The 14262-nt window shown below is 35.7% G+C and overlaps 1 protein-coding gene across 2 annotated transcripts; it reads right to left on the reverse strand.

The window, feature by feature from the left end:
* Nucleotides 1-970: 970 nt before the first annotated feature.
* LOC108672998 (leucine-rich repeat extensin-like protein 5) lies at nucleotides 971-5076 on the reverse strand. Of its 2 annotated transcripts, XM_047885041.1 has the most exons (5): nucleotides 5024-5076; nucleotides 2901-3311; nucleotides 2612-2640; nucleotides 2365-2479; nucleotides 971-2090 (listed from the first exon to the last, which is right to left on the reverse strand). In XM_047885041.1, exons 1-5 carry the CDS (start codon nucleotides 5030-5032, stop codon nucleotides 1563-1565), a joined length of 1092 nt encoding a protein of 363 aa, XP_047740997.1. In that variant the 5' UTR covers nucleotides 5033-5076; the 3' UTR covers nucleotides 971-1562. The 2 variants fall into 2 exon arrangements, with proteins under 2 accessions (XP_047740997.1, XP_018016250.1); XM_018160761.2 differs by having other exon boundaries at nucleotides 2365-2640.
* Nucleotides 5077-14262: the final 9186 nt, after the last annotated feature.

Here is a 14262-nt window from a genome sequence, read left to right on the forward strand (position 1 = left end):
TAATTCAGGTACACATACAGTGCGATTTTTAGCGAAGTTAAATATGCCAATATTCAATATTTATACGAGAATTTTTAGGAATTAAGAAATATTGTGGCGGCAAAGTGCTTCTAACTTTGCCCTGTAATCTTAACCGTGAGCTTCATGCACATAATATCATTAGCTCATATTATTGTGTTGTACATTTTAACGTATTGATAACAACATATTCATTATATTTTTGGCTCATATTATTGGCTTGTACATTAAAACGTTTTGAGCTCCCGGTTCACGTCTCGTACACACTTAGTATTCCATCCACCGAACTTATAAAAGTTGAGAAGACCTCGATAATCGAGAAAGGTGACCGCTTCAGGCCCAAGTTTATCACAGTTTACGGTCTAAAAATTCGATTTTAGGCAGATTGTGAGGATGGCCGAATTTTTCCAATGCGTTTGACCAGAATCCAATTTGGAGAGGTTACAAGTTTTGATAGAAAATTGAGGTTCTCCCGGAAAAGAAATATAGATGGAAGTGGTTCTCGTGGCTGCTATATATTAATTGGTGAAAAATATACGGTTAAAATTAGTATTTGCTAAGCTTATCCGTTAGAGTTCGATTGCTTAAATCGAAAAAGATTGCTTAATGCTGAGAATTTTAAGTGATATTATAATATTTTATCGTCAGTGATTGTATCAAGTATTCATCAAGTAGATATGCTTTGAAATTACTATTAATTATAAAAATCAAACTATGAAGGAAATAAGCGCACAAAAGGCTAGCACCAAAGTTAAACACGCTACCTCTGCTGTAGACGTCGCGGATTCATGGGAAATTTTCACTGACAAACCGGTATGTTCAAGTGAAAACATTTCATCATAAACAGCTAACATTTCTGCGTATTTGCCGAATGAATGAGAGTGCCATGTCTAATGAAAGGGCCATGTCTAATGAGAATGTCATGCGTATAGCAGAGGGATGGAATGAAGTATGATAACTACTCAATTTTACTCGAAAACCCAATTTAATGAAAATCTATAGATCTTCATTTACAGTAGACAAGGATCAAAATTAAACTACATGGACGAAATCTCCGTATAGATAACGACGAACATAAGAGCAAGAACTGAGTAACGAAATGTTATCGGAACCAACGATTATTTCAACATCGGCTATCATTTTTCCGTTCAGGATATCGTCAATTAATGCGTCCACACGACAATCTTAGTCTTGGCAAATCAGAGAGGCTTGTAAAACAAAAATTTCTGATGAAATCAGAAAAAAGCTTCTTAAAATCAAGGAATTCTAGCGAAATTCTACATACAGTAGCTGCCAGTTGGCTGCAGTCAGTCGATGTCCATAACAAAATACACTATTATCAGAAAAACTTGGTTCTTAATCTTGCACGTGAAAGAAGATTTTAATTAATTTTCAGCAATATTATTGGATAAAAAATAAGGAAAGTTGATGAAATAGGAATTGGTCATTGAACTATCTACAATCCTTAAGGTTAGTGAGCCTTATGTTAAGCTAAGGGTTAAATACGGAACTGTCAGGTGGTCTAAATTAGAAATATATTCAGACTATTTGAATCCGGGGGCCGAAGCAACGTAGGGACTTGGTGGACCAATATGAACATTTAAGTCTGGGTTGTTGTTAGGACGACTGGTACCGAAACCAGCGTTGATCGTGGCTACAAATTGTGACCTTAAGACTCCAGATTGTCTGTGTTTATTTGACTCTAAACCAACATTCGTCTGGGAATCAAATCTTGAGTTTGATCTAGCGTGAGACGATATGTCTGATTGGTGTTGACCCTCGAAGTTTTCGTTTCTACTAGTGTGTGATGATCCGCCATTTGGTGGAAGGTATGCGTCGTTGGGGCGAGAAGATGAGGGACCCGTCGGAAGGATTTGGTGGCCGTTGAACACAGTGGACGATGAAGGGGGTAGTACTGGGATGGGTTCGGAGAAGGTAACGGTAGGTGGAGGCACTGGCCGGGGCTTGGAGAATGACACACTTGGTGGAGGCACTGGCCTGGGCTCGGAGAATGACACACTTGGTGGAGGTACTGGGCTGGGCTTGGAGTCACTTGGAGGAGGTGCCGGATGCTGTTGATGGAATAAGATTAAAGTTGCGTTGCAGAAGTGGTATATCTGGACGGAGGATTCCCTCACAGGCGCTGTGAGAGAGTGAGTGGGAACAAATTTTTTGTTAGTTAGGTCAAAGTTAGGTCAATAAATTCATGTTTTTGTTTGAAACAGCTTTTTAGAGGAAAATTTAGGTTACGTGAATATAAAGAAAGCTTTTACGAATATACAATCTTTACCGTGGGCTGCGTTCATAATTAAAGGTTCCATTGACAACACTAACTATTGTACTTACGCTGTAGCTGCTTTCAAACTGAGAGATGGGGGCAGAATTCACTGGATTGGAGAATGAGACGCTTGGTGGCGCGACTGGGCTGCCGTATGAGGCACTTGGTGGCGCGACTGGGCTGCCGTATGAGGCACTTGGTGGTGCGACTGGGCTGCCGTATGAGACACTTGGTGGCGCGACCGGGCTGCCGTATGAGGTACTTGGTGGCGCGACTGGGATGCCGTATGAGGCCTTTGGTGGTGCGACTGGGCTGGGATCGGAGACCTTAGGAGGTGAAGGAACCTGTTGGGAAAAGGCAGAGGGAGATAGAGGCTTATTTACAGGAGTAAAATTCTGAAGAAACCGATGCATTGTGCGACTGGATATGAGCAGATCTCGATCAGATCTGAGAGCGATTTCGCTCATTTTGGTTGGTCATTTCGATTTCGCTCATTTAGCGCTAATTTGATTCTAGTGATGTAAAAACATGAAAAACCATACTAAAGCATATGATAAACATTATAACTGGACGTTCCTCTTCCGCAATGAATTTTTTCACTTACGGGTGGTTCGTCGAGCAGTGGGAAAGGCACTTCAGGGCCCGAATGAGCAGAAAATGATGCTGAACCTCCGAACGCACCGCCCAGTCCGCTGGTCAAGGCTTTTCTTGTGATGTGACCGACAACGTGATCAATAATGGCAGTTTTAATTGGTTGCAAATTTAATTTCGGGACGGAAACAGGGGCGGGAACAGAAACATAGCGCACCGCGGGTACAGGCTTATACAGAACGGGTTGGTAGATGACCTGTGGCGTATGAATGAAATTGTTTGACTTGGAACCCCCTTTGCCAAGAGCTAGCTTCCCGAATTTAGCTTTCTTGAGAAGCTTAGCCTTTGTGAGGAGAGTAGGCGCTCCATCGCTCTCAGGGAGCACCATCAGAGCCAGCATCAGTGCCAGCAACACGAATCGTACCTGCAACACACGCAACAGCTCATCAGAATACTGGAAAGTATTTGTCACTTTATAAATACTGCATCAATCGATACATAGGATTTGGTCTGCCTGTTCTAGGGTACAACATCTGGTTTTACTACAAAACATTAGTTGCATGCCAGTATTGAGGTGCATGGCAGAAATGTTTAAAATGATTAACTGACATTTGTTTGCGAAGCACGGGAATTTATCTTTAGTTGTAGATTTTCGATGAAAGTTTTTGATATGATGTAAATCACTTTTGGGGAGTTGGTATTGTCAGTTTGGTGTTGGGATCGGCAGTTCAAAAACCTAAAACACACTTACAAAATAAAGTAAAATCAAATCTTTTTTTTTTTGTTTTTACGTCTGAGGGTTTAATGTTTATTTCAAGGGAATTAGTATTATCTCTATTGATATAAATCTACACCGTACAGGTATTTATGTAAACGGGAACAGCATTACTGGAAGGTTAGGGGTAAAGTAGAAAGGTACTTGGCCTAACAGTTTTAGGCCTAAGTTCTTAAGAGAAGGAGGAATTTTTCTTACTAAATTAATAATCAGCAGCATGAGGTGGATAAACTACGGCAATTTAATGCACGAGGTTCATGTCTTTATACGGCGGTTAATTACCAATAACTAACATGGGCCAATGTTCTAGTGGATAGCATCATACGGTGGTTAACTAGCATAAACCAACACACGCGCTAGTGGATAACATCATACGGTAACCAACACACGTGCTAGTGGATAACATCACACGGTGGCTAACTAGCACGAACCAAAGTGCTAGTGGATAACATCATACGGTGGCTAACTAGCACGGACAAACTTGCTAGCGGATAACATTATACGGTGAAAAAATAACATGAATCAATAGGTACTTGTGGTAGATCATTCATTCACTGTGGTTGCGTCATTCACTGAATAACTTTCATGAACGAAGGCATGTGGTGGATAACATCACGCGATGGATAACTAGCGTGAACAAAGGCATGTGGTGGACAACGTCCTGTGGTGGATATCTTGCGCGTATGATATCTGGTGGATATCTGGCGCGTATGATATCCATATATCCATACCAGATATCTGGTGGATATCTGGCGCGTATGATATCCATATATCCATACCAGATATCTGGTGGATATCTGGCGCGTATGATATCCAGATATCCAGATATACACCAGATATCCAGATATCCACCAGATATCTGGTAGATATCTGGCGCGTAATTTCTTGTCCTCTTTGCTATTTGTACTTTTCTGTTGTTTTTCATTGTGTTAGCATTTAATTGATCAAAACATAAAATCTAATTATGTACTTTAGATTTTACAAATTTCGCAGGTAAAAGAACGAATTACATACAAATTTTGTAACAAAAATATAAGCTTTTTCTAGGCTTTCTTTCCGTCGCATGAGACATGAAATTTAGTTTAACGTAACATTGTCTTGCTAAATAATGCATTCGAATTTGCACCATTTAATTAGCTATAGAGAAATACGTCGAGTTTCTTCCCTATTAACGTTTGAAAAAATTTACAGTGTCGCTGATAAAATTTTTTTCGGGAAATTCATTAAATTTAGAAAAAATACGCTGCCGGCTTCAAATTTTTTCAAAATTAACACGCATACGTCAAATTATTGCATAAATGATAAATTTTGGCATAGAATCACTGCGCATATAACATATTAAGCCTACAAGTATGTCTCACCTTCACCATTCTGGAACGTCTGCTGGAACTGGACTGACTACAGAGACTGTGGATGCTGGTGGGTAGCTGAAGGCGGCTTATATAAGGTTCGGTAGGCCTAAACTGTTCGGTATTCTTTCCTATCTCGGGGCAGGTAAGAGCTTACATGTAGATTTAGATTTTTTTTCGAATTAAGCTCGGCTCAAAATCTAACTCGGATTTGACCCGCCAGGTGTTCTTTGTTCACCACAGGGAAAAAGAAACCGTAGCCTATACGACGACCTCATCGGTCAGCAAACTCATAAAAAACGAGATTATTCAGATTCAGTTTTTTTCTTAGAAAAATGTCCTAATTGAATCACAAGATGTCTTATTGGAAAAACTTATAGCACACATGAAATCAAATCACATAGATCATACGATATACGTACGATGTTTGCCATAGTTCAGGCGAAATAAATTTCAATTTTCGATTCGCTACACTAAACATACTGAGTAGATCAGGCTCTTTTTTTCACAAATAGCTTTATTTATTAATAAATTGTTAAGTCTATAATAATTTATTTTGATATCGTTTATGGATTGAATCAATATTTATAAATTTTATAGAATGAGCACTCGTAGCCAAGAATATTCGGCGATTGGAACTCTACCAGTCAGGCACACGATCAAACATTCACTAATTTCGTGCATTTCTAGCGCACTTTTCTCATTTATGGAAAAAAACGCTATTGTGCTCGTCATGTCCGTCCGTGACTTCGCGTCACAAGGGACGGGAAATGCGCTCTCTGTCACTCACTGCAGCGAGCACTGTGTTACATTTTTTCGGTAAGTCTTGCACAATACCAAGTGTTTCTTTGGTTATTTACCATAGCGAGAATATGTATTTTGCTTACCCCATTACAATAATACATAAATAGGATTTCAGTTATTAGCGCATTTTCTCATTTATGGAAAAATGCACTATTTTGCTCGCCATGCCCGTCCGTCTGTCCGTCCGTGACTTCACGTTTTCGTCGACGAGAAAATGCGCTCTCTGTCACTCACTGCAGTGAGTACTGAGTTATATTTTTTGTTATATTGTTGGTGATCTCCCAGGCAAGCCTTTTTCTCTTCTTGTATTGTAAATTGGTGTTTGTTCGTTTAACGACTCACATCATCTAATAACATTCGTTTAAATAGAATTTGGTAAAAGCCGAGGTTTCAACTTTCGACCTTTACATTAAAAATATATTCTTTTGTCCAACACTATTTATGGCTGAAATGAAAACATTTCCCGCAAAACTTTTCATTTACTATCGTCTTATTTATTATATTTATAGTTGAAATGAAAATATCGTCCGTCAACTTTAACTTTTTTAATGTTTTTTTTCAAGTACTTTTTTTGGCTGAACATTGTCCGCCAACTGTTTTTAGATGCATCAATAAAACTAATAATTATGTTCAGTGTTACCATAAATTGGAGTTGTTTTCTAATTCTTCTGCTGTTAGATATTTGCTTCGGCTTCGACAATTTACTTTCAAATCACAGAAGGCGCCTAAATAAATATACCAGTGGATGCGTAGGTTTGATACACATCTTGTACATGTTCTGGCAAAGTTTGGTACATTAACAAACAAACATTCTGCCTATTCGTGAAGATATTTTTTTGCTCTTGACTAGGCCTACCCGAAGACGCGTTTCCATATAAATGAAATTCATCGCCAATTTTGGCCTCAATTTTCGCTCAAATGCAATTTACTTTCAAAGGCAGTAAATCCGTAACAATCGTCTTTGGATTCTCGAAATGATCACTGGAACATCGTAATGTTGAACAGGTTATTCCCAAAAATTGCTATCGAATGCGCTATGCGAAGACCTATATAAAACGCAGTACCATTGAAAGATTCAGTTTGCCGCAATTGTGGAAATGCATTCCATGCATCAAATTATACCCACCTATATTTGATTAATTCAACACGAGAACGTGTCGAAAAATATTCGTTTAAAATTAAAATATATCTAATGTCATTCATTAATATTGATGCTCAAAGTAGACTGCATATTTTCAATAACATGAACATTGAAGAATAATTCTCGAGTCAATTAATCGTAACATTTTTAGTAACCATGACAACGGCAGATTACCTCCAACTTGTTCACACTTGTCCAGGTTCTGTACGTGCAGCGATACCGATCTCGGACAGAAGGTAAACAAAATGCAGAATAAATAGGGTCTAAAAAACTGTAAACACAGTCCAGCTTCCCGCGTAGGCGAGATCAAATTTCTGAAGAATTCTTGGTCAAGTGAAAGAGAAATTCTGAAATAACATATGAAAGAGAGGAGAAAATTCTATTTAAGTGTTAATATTTTATTTGTCTTGAACCTTGGAAGTTAATAATTTAGATAATATCAAGAAATGATAATGGTGAACAGTTGATTTTCTCGTCCAGCATTTCTCGGCTTATGTTCAGTGAAGAAATATCAATTTGAATCAATTCTCAATCAATTCTCAATTCGGCAATTTAAGACAAAATTGCCGACAAAGTTATATTTAAATCATCATGTGTGTTCGCCTTGGCAATTGTGATACATCACAATTCTCCATTTGATAATTTAACAAACAAGTGATTTACATCGTCCCTGATCAGTTGAAATCCAAATAAAATATCACATGAATAAAAAAATAAACCAGTAAAATAGGAGTGAAATATCAATAATGTTCATTAAAAGTAACATAAAAATTTAAATTTATACCCAGTTTAGTGATGCATTTTACACGCTATTTTACTTTACGAGACGAGAACCGTGCAGCTAGGTGCGCTCTAGTAGCCTGCATTTATTTCCATGATACAGATGAGAATTGATTGAAAAATTTCGCGAAATGTGCGATAAATTTTGAAACAATTATTGAAATGTCCGCCTGACAAAGAAAAATTGTTTAAATATTTTTGAAATGAATATTACATGCTTTGAAAAAATATATGTGAGGTGGATCCGTGAAATATTGAAAATCAATAAAAAATGTGCCATAATGGAATGATAATGCTTTAGAAACGCATAAATAAATTCATGCTGAAATTAGGGAAGATGTAATGGAAAGTGTGGATCATCCACTAAGAATACAGTGAGCATGAAATGAAAATACAATTAAGAAAAAATATACATTGAGTGGTCTGAAATGCATGATACACAGAAGGAAAATACAAAAGAATAAAAATGAAGATGAAAACAAAGATGAAATTAATCTTATGAAATGATGTCTTCTAGGAACAGAGTTGAACGAATGGAGGATTGTGAAAATGAATTAAAATATGCGAAAAATTGTCGGAATTAGGTGAAGATTTTGCGAAAAAGACGGAAAGATTCATGTAGAATATTTGAGAATTTATTTGTTAAGTTTGTAGAATGTATAAAGGCCATTTAAACCAGAAGGAAAATATCGGTCATATGAATGAGTCTTATCGAAATTGATAGAAAATATGAAAAATACATGCGTTTAATTAATTTTTCCTTTTTAATTGGAGACTTGAGGAGTGGCTCAGGGTAAAATATACGGAAATATATTGATTATATTGATTTCATATACATGTTGAATGTATGAAAAATGTTTTAAGAATGCATGAAAAATTTACCCAAAATTTTCAAACAGTTTGCAAAAATGAATGGGAAATAGACGAAAATTATGGAAAATAATTCAATAAAAATAACAAGGAATGCCGGCGAAAGGTAAGGCCAACGTTTGAACCATTTACCTGCTTTGGTAAACCGGTAAGACGAAACAGGTGTTTTTCACACAAAGGCTGGCCTCTAAGAAACAAACAACCCGCGACCCACACGTACCTAGAGCACAGACTAGTATTCATCAAACGATTTAATTACTATGTTTGTTTCAGACCTAGCTAATGTGTTTGTTATGCAATAAATAACCTTTTAAACGGCAAGTTGAATGATATTTAGTTACTTCACTAGATTTACAGCCCGTCTGTTCACCGAATTACCGCACGTCTCAAGCCAGCCTTTCAGCACACTTCTATTGCCAGCTTTACAGCACGTCTGTTACCAGCATTACAGCACGTCTGTTACCAGCATTACAGCACGTCTGTTACCAGCATTACAAAGAGGTCAGACCTGATGCTGCAGGTGCAGAGGTTAGACCTGATGCTGCAGGTGCAGAGGTCAGACCTGATGGGCTAAACCTTCTCGTATGAAGTGAGGCATCAAGAAGATCTCTTGAAATAAGTAACTTGATGAAGCTGCATACGCAGCAATATTAAAATTTATGCTGTAAATGACAAGGGTTATGCGCATAAGATTAATTACACCCGTTTTATATGGAGATACAAAACAACTTATTGCAAAATCCTGCAAAATCCTATTTGGACGTGCGTATCCATCATGTTATTAAATAAAATCTGAGTTACCAGTACCTACAGGTAAATATGTTGACAAACACTTCGCATAAGCTGTCGACATCTGGTCAGGGAGCGGCGCTCGGCCGTTAATATTTTTCAGCTGTGCGACGCCCAATTTAAGAGCTGCTTAATTGCCTCCGTCTTTGAGATGGAGGCAAGGGATCGCTTTGAGATGCAGGTCTTTGAGGATCGCTCAATTAGTCTCGTGATATTCACTTCCCTCTGCATTATTTATCGCAAGAATATTTGCAAGTGGAAAAGTATGAACCATTATAAAGATGAGATTTTATCTTTCCAACATTTTATTTCAAGTTTTACCGCCGTTTCCTTGGATGCAACCGAAGAAATACCTATTGAAACGAATTATTATATTGCACTACAATTTGCTTAGGGAAATGACGCAAAGACATTAAGAATTAAAACATGTTAGAGAATTTCTGATCAAAATTGATCAAAACATTTGGTAATAACTAGAATAGTATGATAAACGACATATATGTCACATGCTGCCAAAGCTTTGGGAAGCTCAACGTTATATTAGATACAAGTGATTGGTAATGACAACTGGATTAATTGATAGTTGAGGCGAGGATGAAAAATAACACGAGTTCAAAAATTTTGCTTATCATTTAATCTTCTTGTCAACCAATTTGCCAACAAATTTGTAAAAAACCCAGCTTTCTTGGATTCTTTGTATGGCTCATCAATAACTGGAGCGGCTGCCACAACCACTGGCTGATGGGCGACTGGATGCACGACAGGCTTGCCACCGAAACCCTTGCCACCGGAAATATCTTTCATATACCACTTGAGAAGATCTGGGCCTATACTTTCAAAAAAAGTTAAGAGATCGTAAGTTCATCAGCCCATCATTGACGGCCTTTCAAGCAAAATCCACCAATCATAGACAAGAAAATAGAGCGTATAATAAGTAGCTACTTTCACTTAGCGAGTTTTGAAAGTATGGCCCCTGATCCTTGGAGGACGATATGCTTGATAGAGTGTGTAAGGCCAAAGAATGGGGGAACCCCCTCGCTTTCTTGGAGCACCAGGAGAGCCAGCATCAGAGCCACCATCACGAATCGTACCTGCAACACACGCAACAGCTCATCAGAATACTGAGGGTACAGCTTCAGTTATCGCCATCATTTAGCGTCCTTTAAAGACGATCGAAAGGATCCACAGAAACAACGTAAGAAATATAAGAATTATTTTGAGTAGATTATTATTTCACAATTTGATAAACGTCAAAAAATTCAAAATTACTTCTTCATATCGACCGTCATTTCGTAGTGATTCATTGTTTAAACCTTTTGAAGTTATTAGCTCTGAATCTGGTGGGTAATAACATGTTAAGAAAATTCCGAAGAGATTGTAGCCGTTGAATAATAGAGTGCATATTTAAGATATAACTTTTGAAATTTACTTCAAAAATGTCCAGGATAATTATAATAATCTTATAATAGAAAGACAACAAATTAGTATTGAACGTAATAAATAAGAATAGATAAAAAATAATGTACGTTTAAAAATTACTTTTTAAAGACAACACTTCTAAAGAATCCAGTCTCTCCAATATTAAAGATGTACAATGAATTTCTCATTTTATTTTCGGATATTAAAAAAATTAATTTTTCACATTTTTTAATCTAAAAATTTTTCAAAATTATTCTTTATGTCAATTGATTCATGCATTCCCTCTGACTTCACACAAGTGTGCAAACTTTCAGATCAATTGGACAGGTAAAAGTGTGTCAAATATCAGTTATAAGATTTGTAGCTGACAAAATTATTTTTTCAATTTTTTAATATTGAATTTTTGTTTAATTTTTAAAATCATTTACTTTGTCATTTGATCCATGCATTGGCTTTAACTTTACGCAAGTGAGCAAAATTTTGAATCAATATGATAAGTAGAAGTGTGTTAAATTTCGATTATAAGACTAGTAGCCGACAGACAGACAAGAAGTGAAGTTAAAGAGAAGTGTTGTAATAATATGCGTTTAAAAATTACTTTTTAAAGACAAACTTCTGAAAAGTCCAGTGTCTTGGATGTTATACATGTAAAATAAATATCTAATTTTATTTTCATATATTAAAAATAATTATTTTTTAAAAAATTTTCTATGATATAAAAACTTTGTAAATTTTCAAAATTATTTATTCTGTCAACTGATTCATTCATTGTCTCTGACTTTACGCAATTGTGCAAAATTTCAGATCGATTGGACAGGTCAAATTGTGTCATATATGGATTATAAAATTAATAGCAGACGAAATTATTTTCAGAAATTTTTTAATAATAATAAACATTTTTAATTTATAAAATTATTTATTCTGTCTATTGATTCATGCATTGTTTTCAACTTTATGCAAGTGTGCCAAATTTCAGATCGATTGGACAGGTAGAAGTGTGTTAAATATCGATTATAAGATTTGTAGCAGACAGACAAACAAACAAACAACAAGATGTGAAATTAAAGAGAAGTGTTGTAAAAAGAACTGGTAATTGCGTATAAATGGTTTTACGACGTTGGTGCATGCTTACAGTTTAATATCCACCTAAATTTAAATTATTCAAACGTTCTGTAACTTTTTAAGGTTTTTTGTAATGATAGTGACCAATATACATCGTAATGAGATTAAAAGTCAAATTAATTGTTGTACAAGATTAAGTCGAAAACCAAACAATTCATTGCTCGTTTTCAGTGAAAACAAAAGGTGGATTGTTTCGATATTCATGCAAATAAGTGAATATTTTAACCAGGCGAATTTTCCTTAGAAAATTGATTCATTTTGTAAATTTCAACGATTTTGGAACGCTCTGATATGCGGAAGAAATTATAATCTATCAATTACTTTGAATTTTAATTAAGTTTTTTTTTGTTCAATTGAACAATTAAAAAATATTTCACGTGCAAAATAAAAATGCTAGCAAAATAAAGTTGTGCAATTTGCAACGCATTTAATGCTTGTAAACTATATTAGCTGCAATCATTGAACCCAACGGAAATAAAACTATTCCATTTCAAAAACATACAATAATTTATAAATTATCCAGTATCCACGGGTACAAAAATAAACGAAAATTTAGGTGATCACCTGCGTGAAATTTATTTCAAAAATTATATTTAAATTTATTATTACGCAATGTTATTTATTATGACAATTTCATTACCAAAATGAATAATAATTTTCCTATATTTGACCATAAAGCGAATCCGATAATTTCGCGGTGCACTCTCGCAATTTTGCAAATGACGATAAATACTTTGCAAATTCAATGTTCAATAAAATCCATGTGATTAGTAATTTTCTTAATGAGAATCTTGTTGAATGAACATCATTAACTGTTAAATAATCAAATTAGGACGAAATGATTCAATAATATGCCTTGCAAATTATTAATTATTCATAGTAAAAAGTTGCGTTCATGAATCAAGTCAATAAGTTTACACATTGTCAGACACACAAAGGAATTTTATATTTAATAAAATTTTCAAAAGTATTATCCTAAATCCCCACTTTTACCATTTTTGAACGTCTAGTTGATCTTTGCTCTTATAAGACTGACTGCAGTAGAAGCTGCTGGGTAGATTGACCTGGCTTTTAAATGAGTAGGTAGGCTTAACTTTAAGGCCAGGGCCTATACCTTCAAAAAAAGTTAAGAGATCGTAAGTTCATCAGCCAATCATTGACGGCCCTTCAAGCAAAATCCACCAATCATAGACAAGAAAATAGAGCGTAAATACTTAGGTTAACTTAGCGAATTTTGAAAGTATGGCCCCTGGTGAATATCGTCTCAGTCGGCAATTTTTGTTACTTGTCCTGCCGTGCAAAACTCTGTGGCATAAGTATTGTTCGTTCACAATACACATCGCATAGGGTACCCAAGATAATCAGAAAATCAGAAAATCCCCATGCATGATCTGAATGTTTGAATCTAATATATATGATATACGTATCAGGCAAAAAGGTTAAAAAAATTAAGTTTTCACATAATTAAATTAACGGCCTTTCAAGCAAAATCCACCAATCATAGACAAGAAAATAGAGCGTAAGTACTTACGTTCACTTATAGCAAGTTTTGAAAGTATGGCCCCTGAGCTATCCCCCGTTATTTTTCATTTTTTTAAAGAGAATCCCAGCCAGATTCAAAAGCCATCTCCAGGCTTTACCTGCCGAAGTTCTTAGTTTTCTGTACAATTGTAGAAAAAATTGTAGCTTAAGGCCTGAGCTCGTCGGTCACAGTAGTTGATTACCACAGGCACAAATACGTGACGGCAATGCAGTATTGTTGATTTTTCAGAGAAAATAATTTCTAAATAAATTTTAATAAATTATTTTCTGAGAAAATAATTCATAGTAATAAAAAGGTAAAGTAGATTTTACTCCAGAAAGCAGACCCGGTAGATCACGCGGTTATGCTTTGGAATTTTTTTTACAAAATTAGTCGCCAAGAAGTAAGGAGAAAATGTTCGATTGAATTAATCTCATCAAATTAGGAATTTAAATAGGTGACATACATGAAGAAAAGGATTATAATAACTTACGACCTTTCGTTTTTAAATTTCGGAAGAGTCAGCTTAGTCGTCTTTGTTTGAAGGTTTAGGTATACATAGATGAAATTAGAAATTGTCATAGATTTAAACTTTGCCGATTGCTTAAAAGTGTTCAGTTATTAGAACATGCATCAATTTATTGCAATGTCATACCTCTTACAGACGAAATTAGGGCGTCAATATGGAACGACTTTACTCATTTCCAAGATGATCATATATTCCGTGTTAGGTACATTTTACCGAATAGAAAAAGAATTCTTATAATTATATCCAAATGCACCTTTCTGATGTTATTGAAACCG

This window comes from Hyalella azteca, unplaced genomic scaffold (genome assembly GCF_000764305.2).
Source record: "Hyalella azteca isolate HAZT.00-mixed unplaced genomic scaffold, Hazt_2.0.2 contig16754, whole genome shotgun sequence".
Lineage (NCBI taxonomy): Eukaryota > Metazoa > Arthropoda > Malacostraca > Amphipoda > Hyalellidae > Hyalella > Hyalella azteca.

What these genes read in the sequence shown, in the direction of transcription:
- LOC108672998 (XM_018160761.2), bottom strand. An exon ending in CACTGCTCGACGAACCACCC is followed by an intron (nt 2,641 to 2,900) that starts GTAAGTGAAAAA and finishes TTTTCCCAACAG; the next exon opens with GTTCCTTCACCTCCTAAGGT. An exon ending in AGTTTGAAAGCAGCTACAGC is followed by an intron (nt 2,091 to 2,364) that starts GTAAGTACAATA and finishes TTCCATCAACAG; the next exon opens with CATCCGGCACCTCCTCCAAG.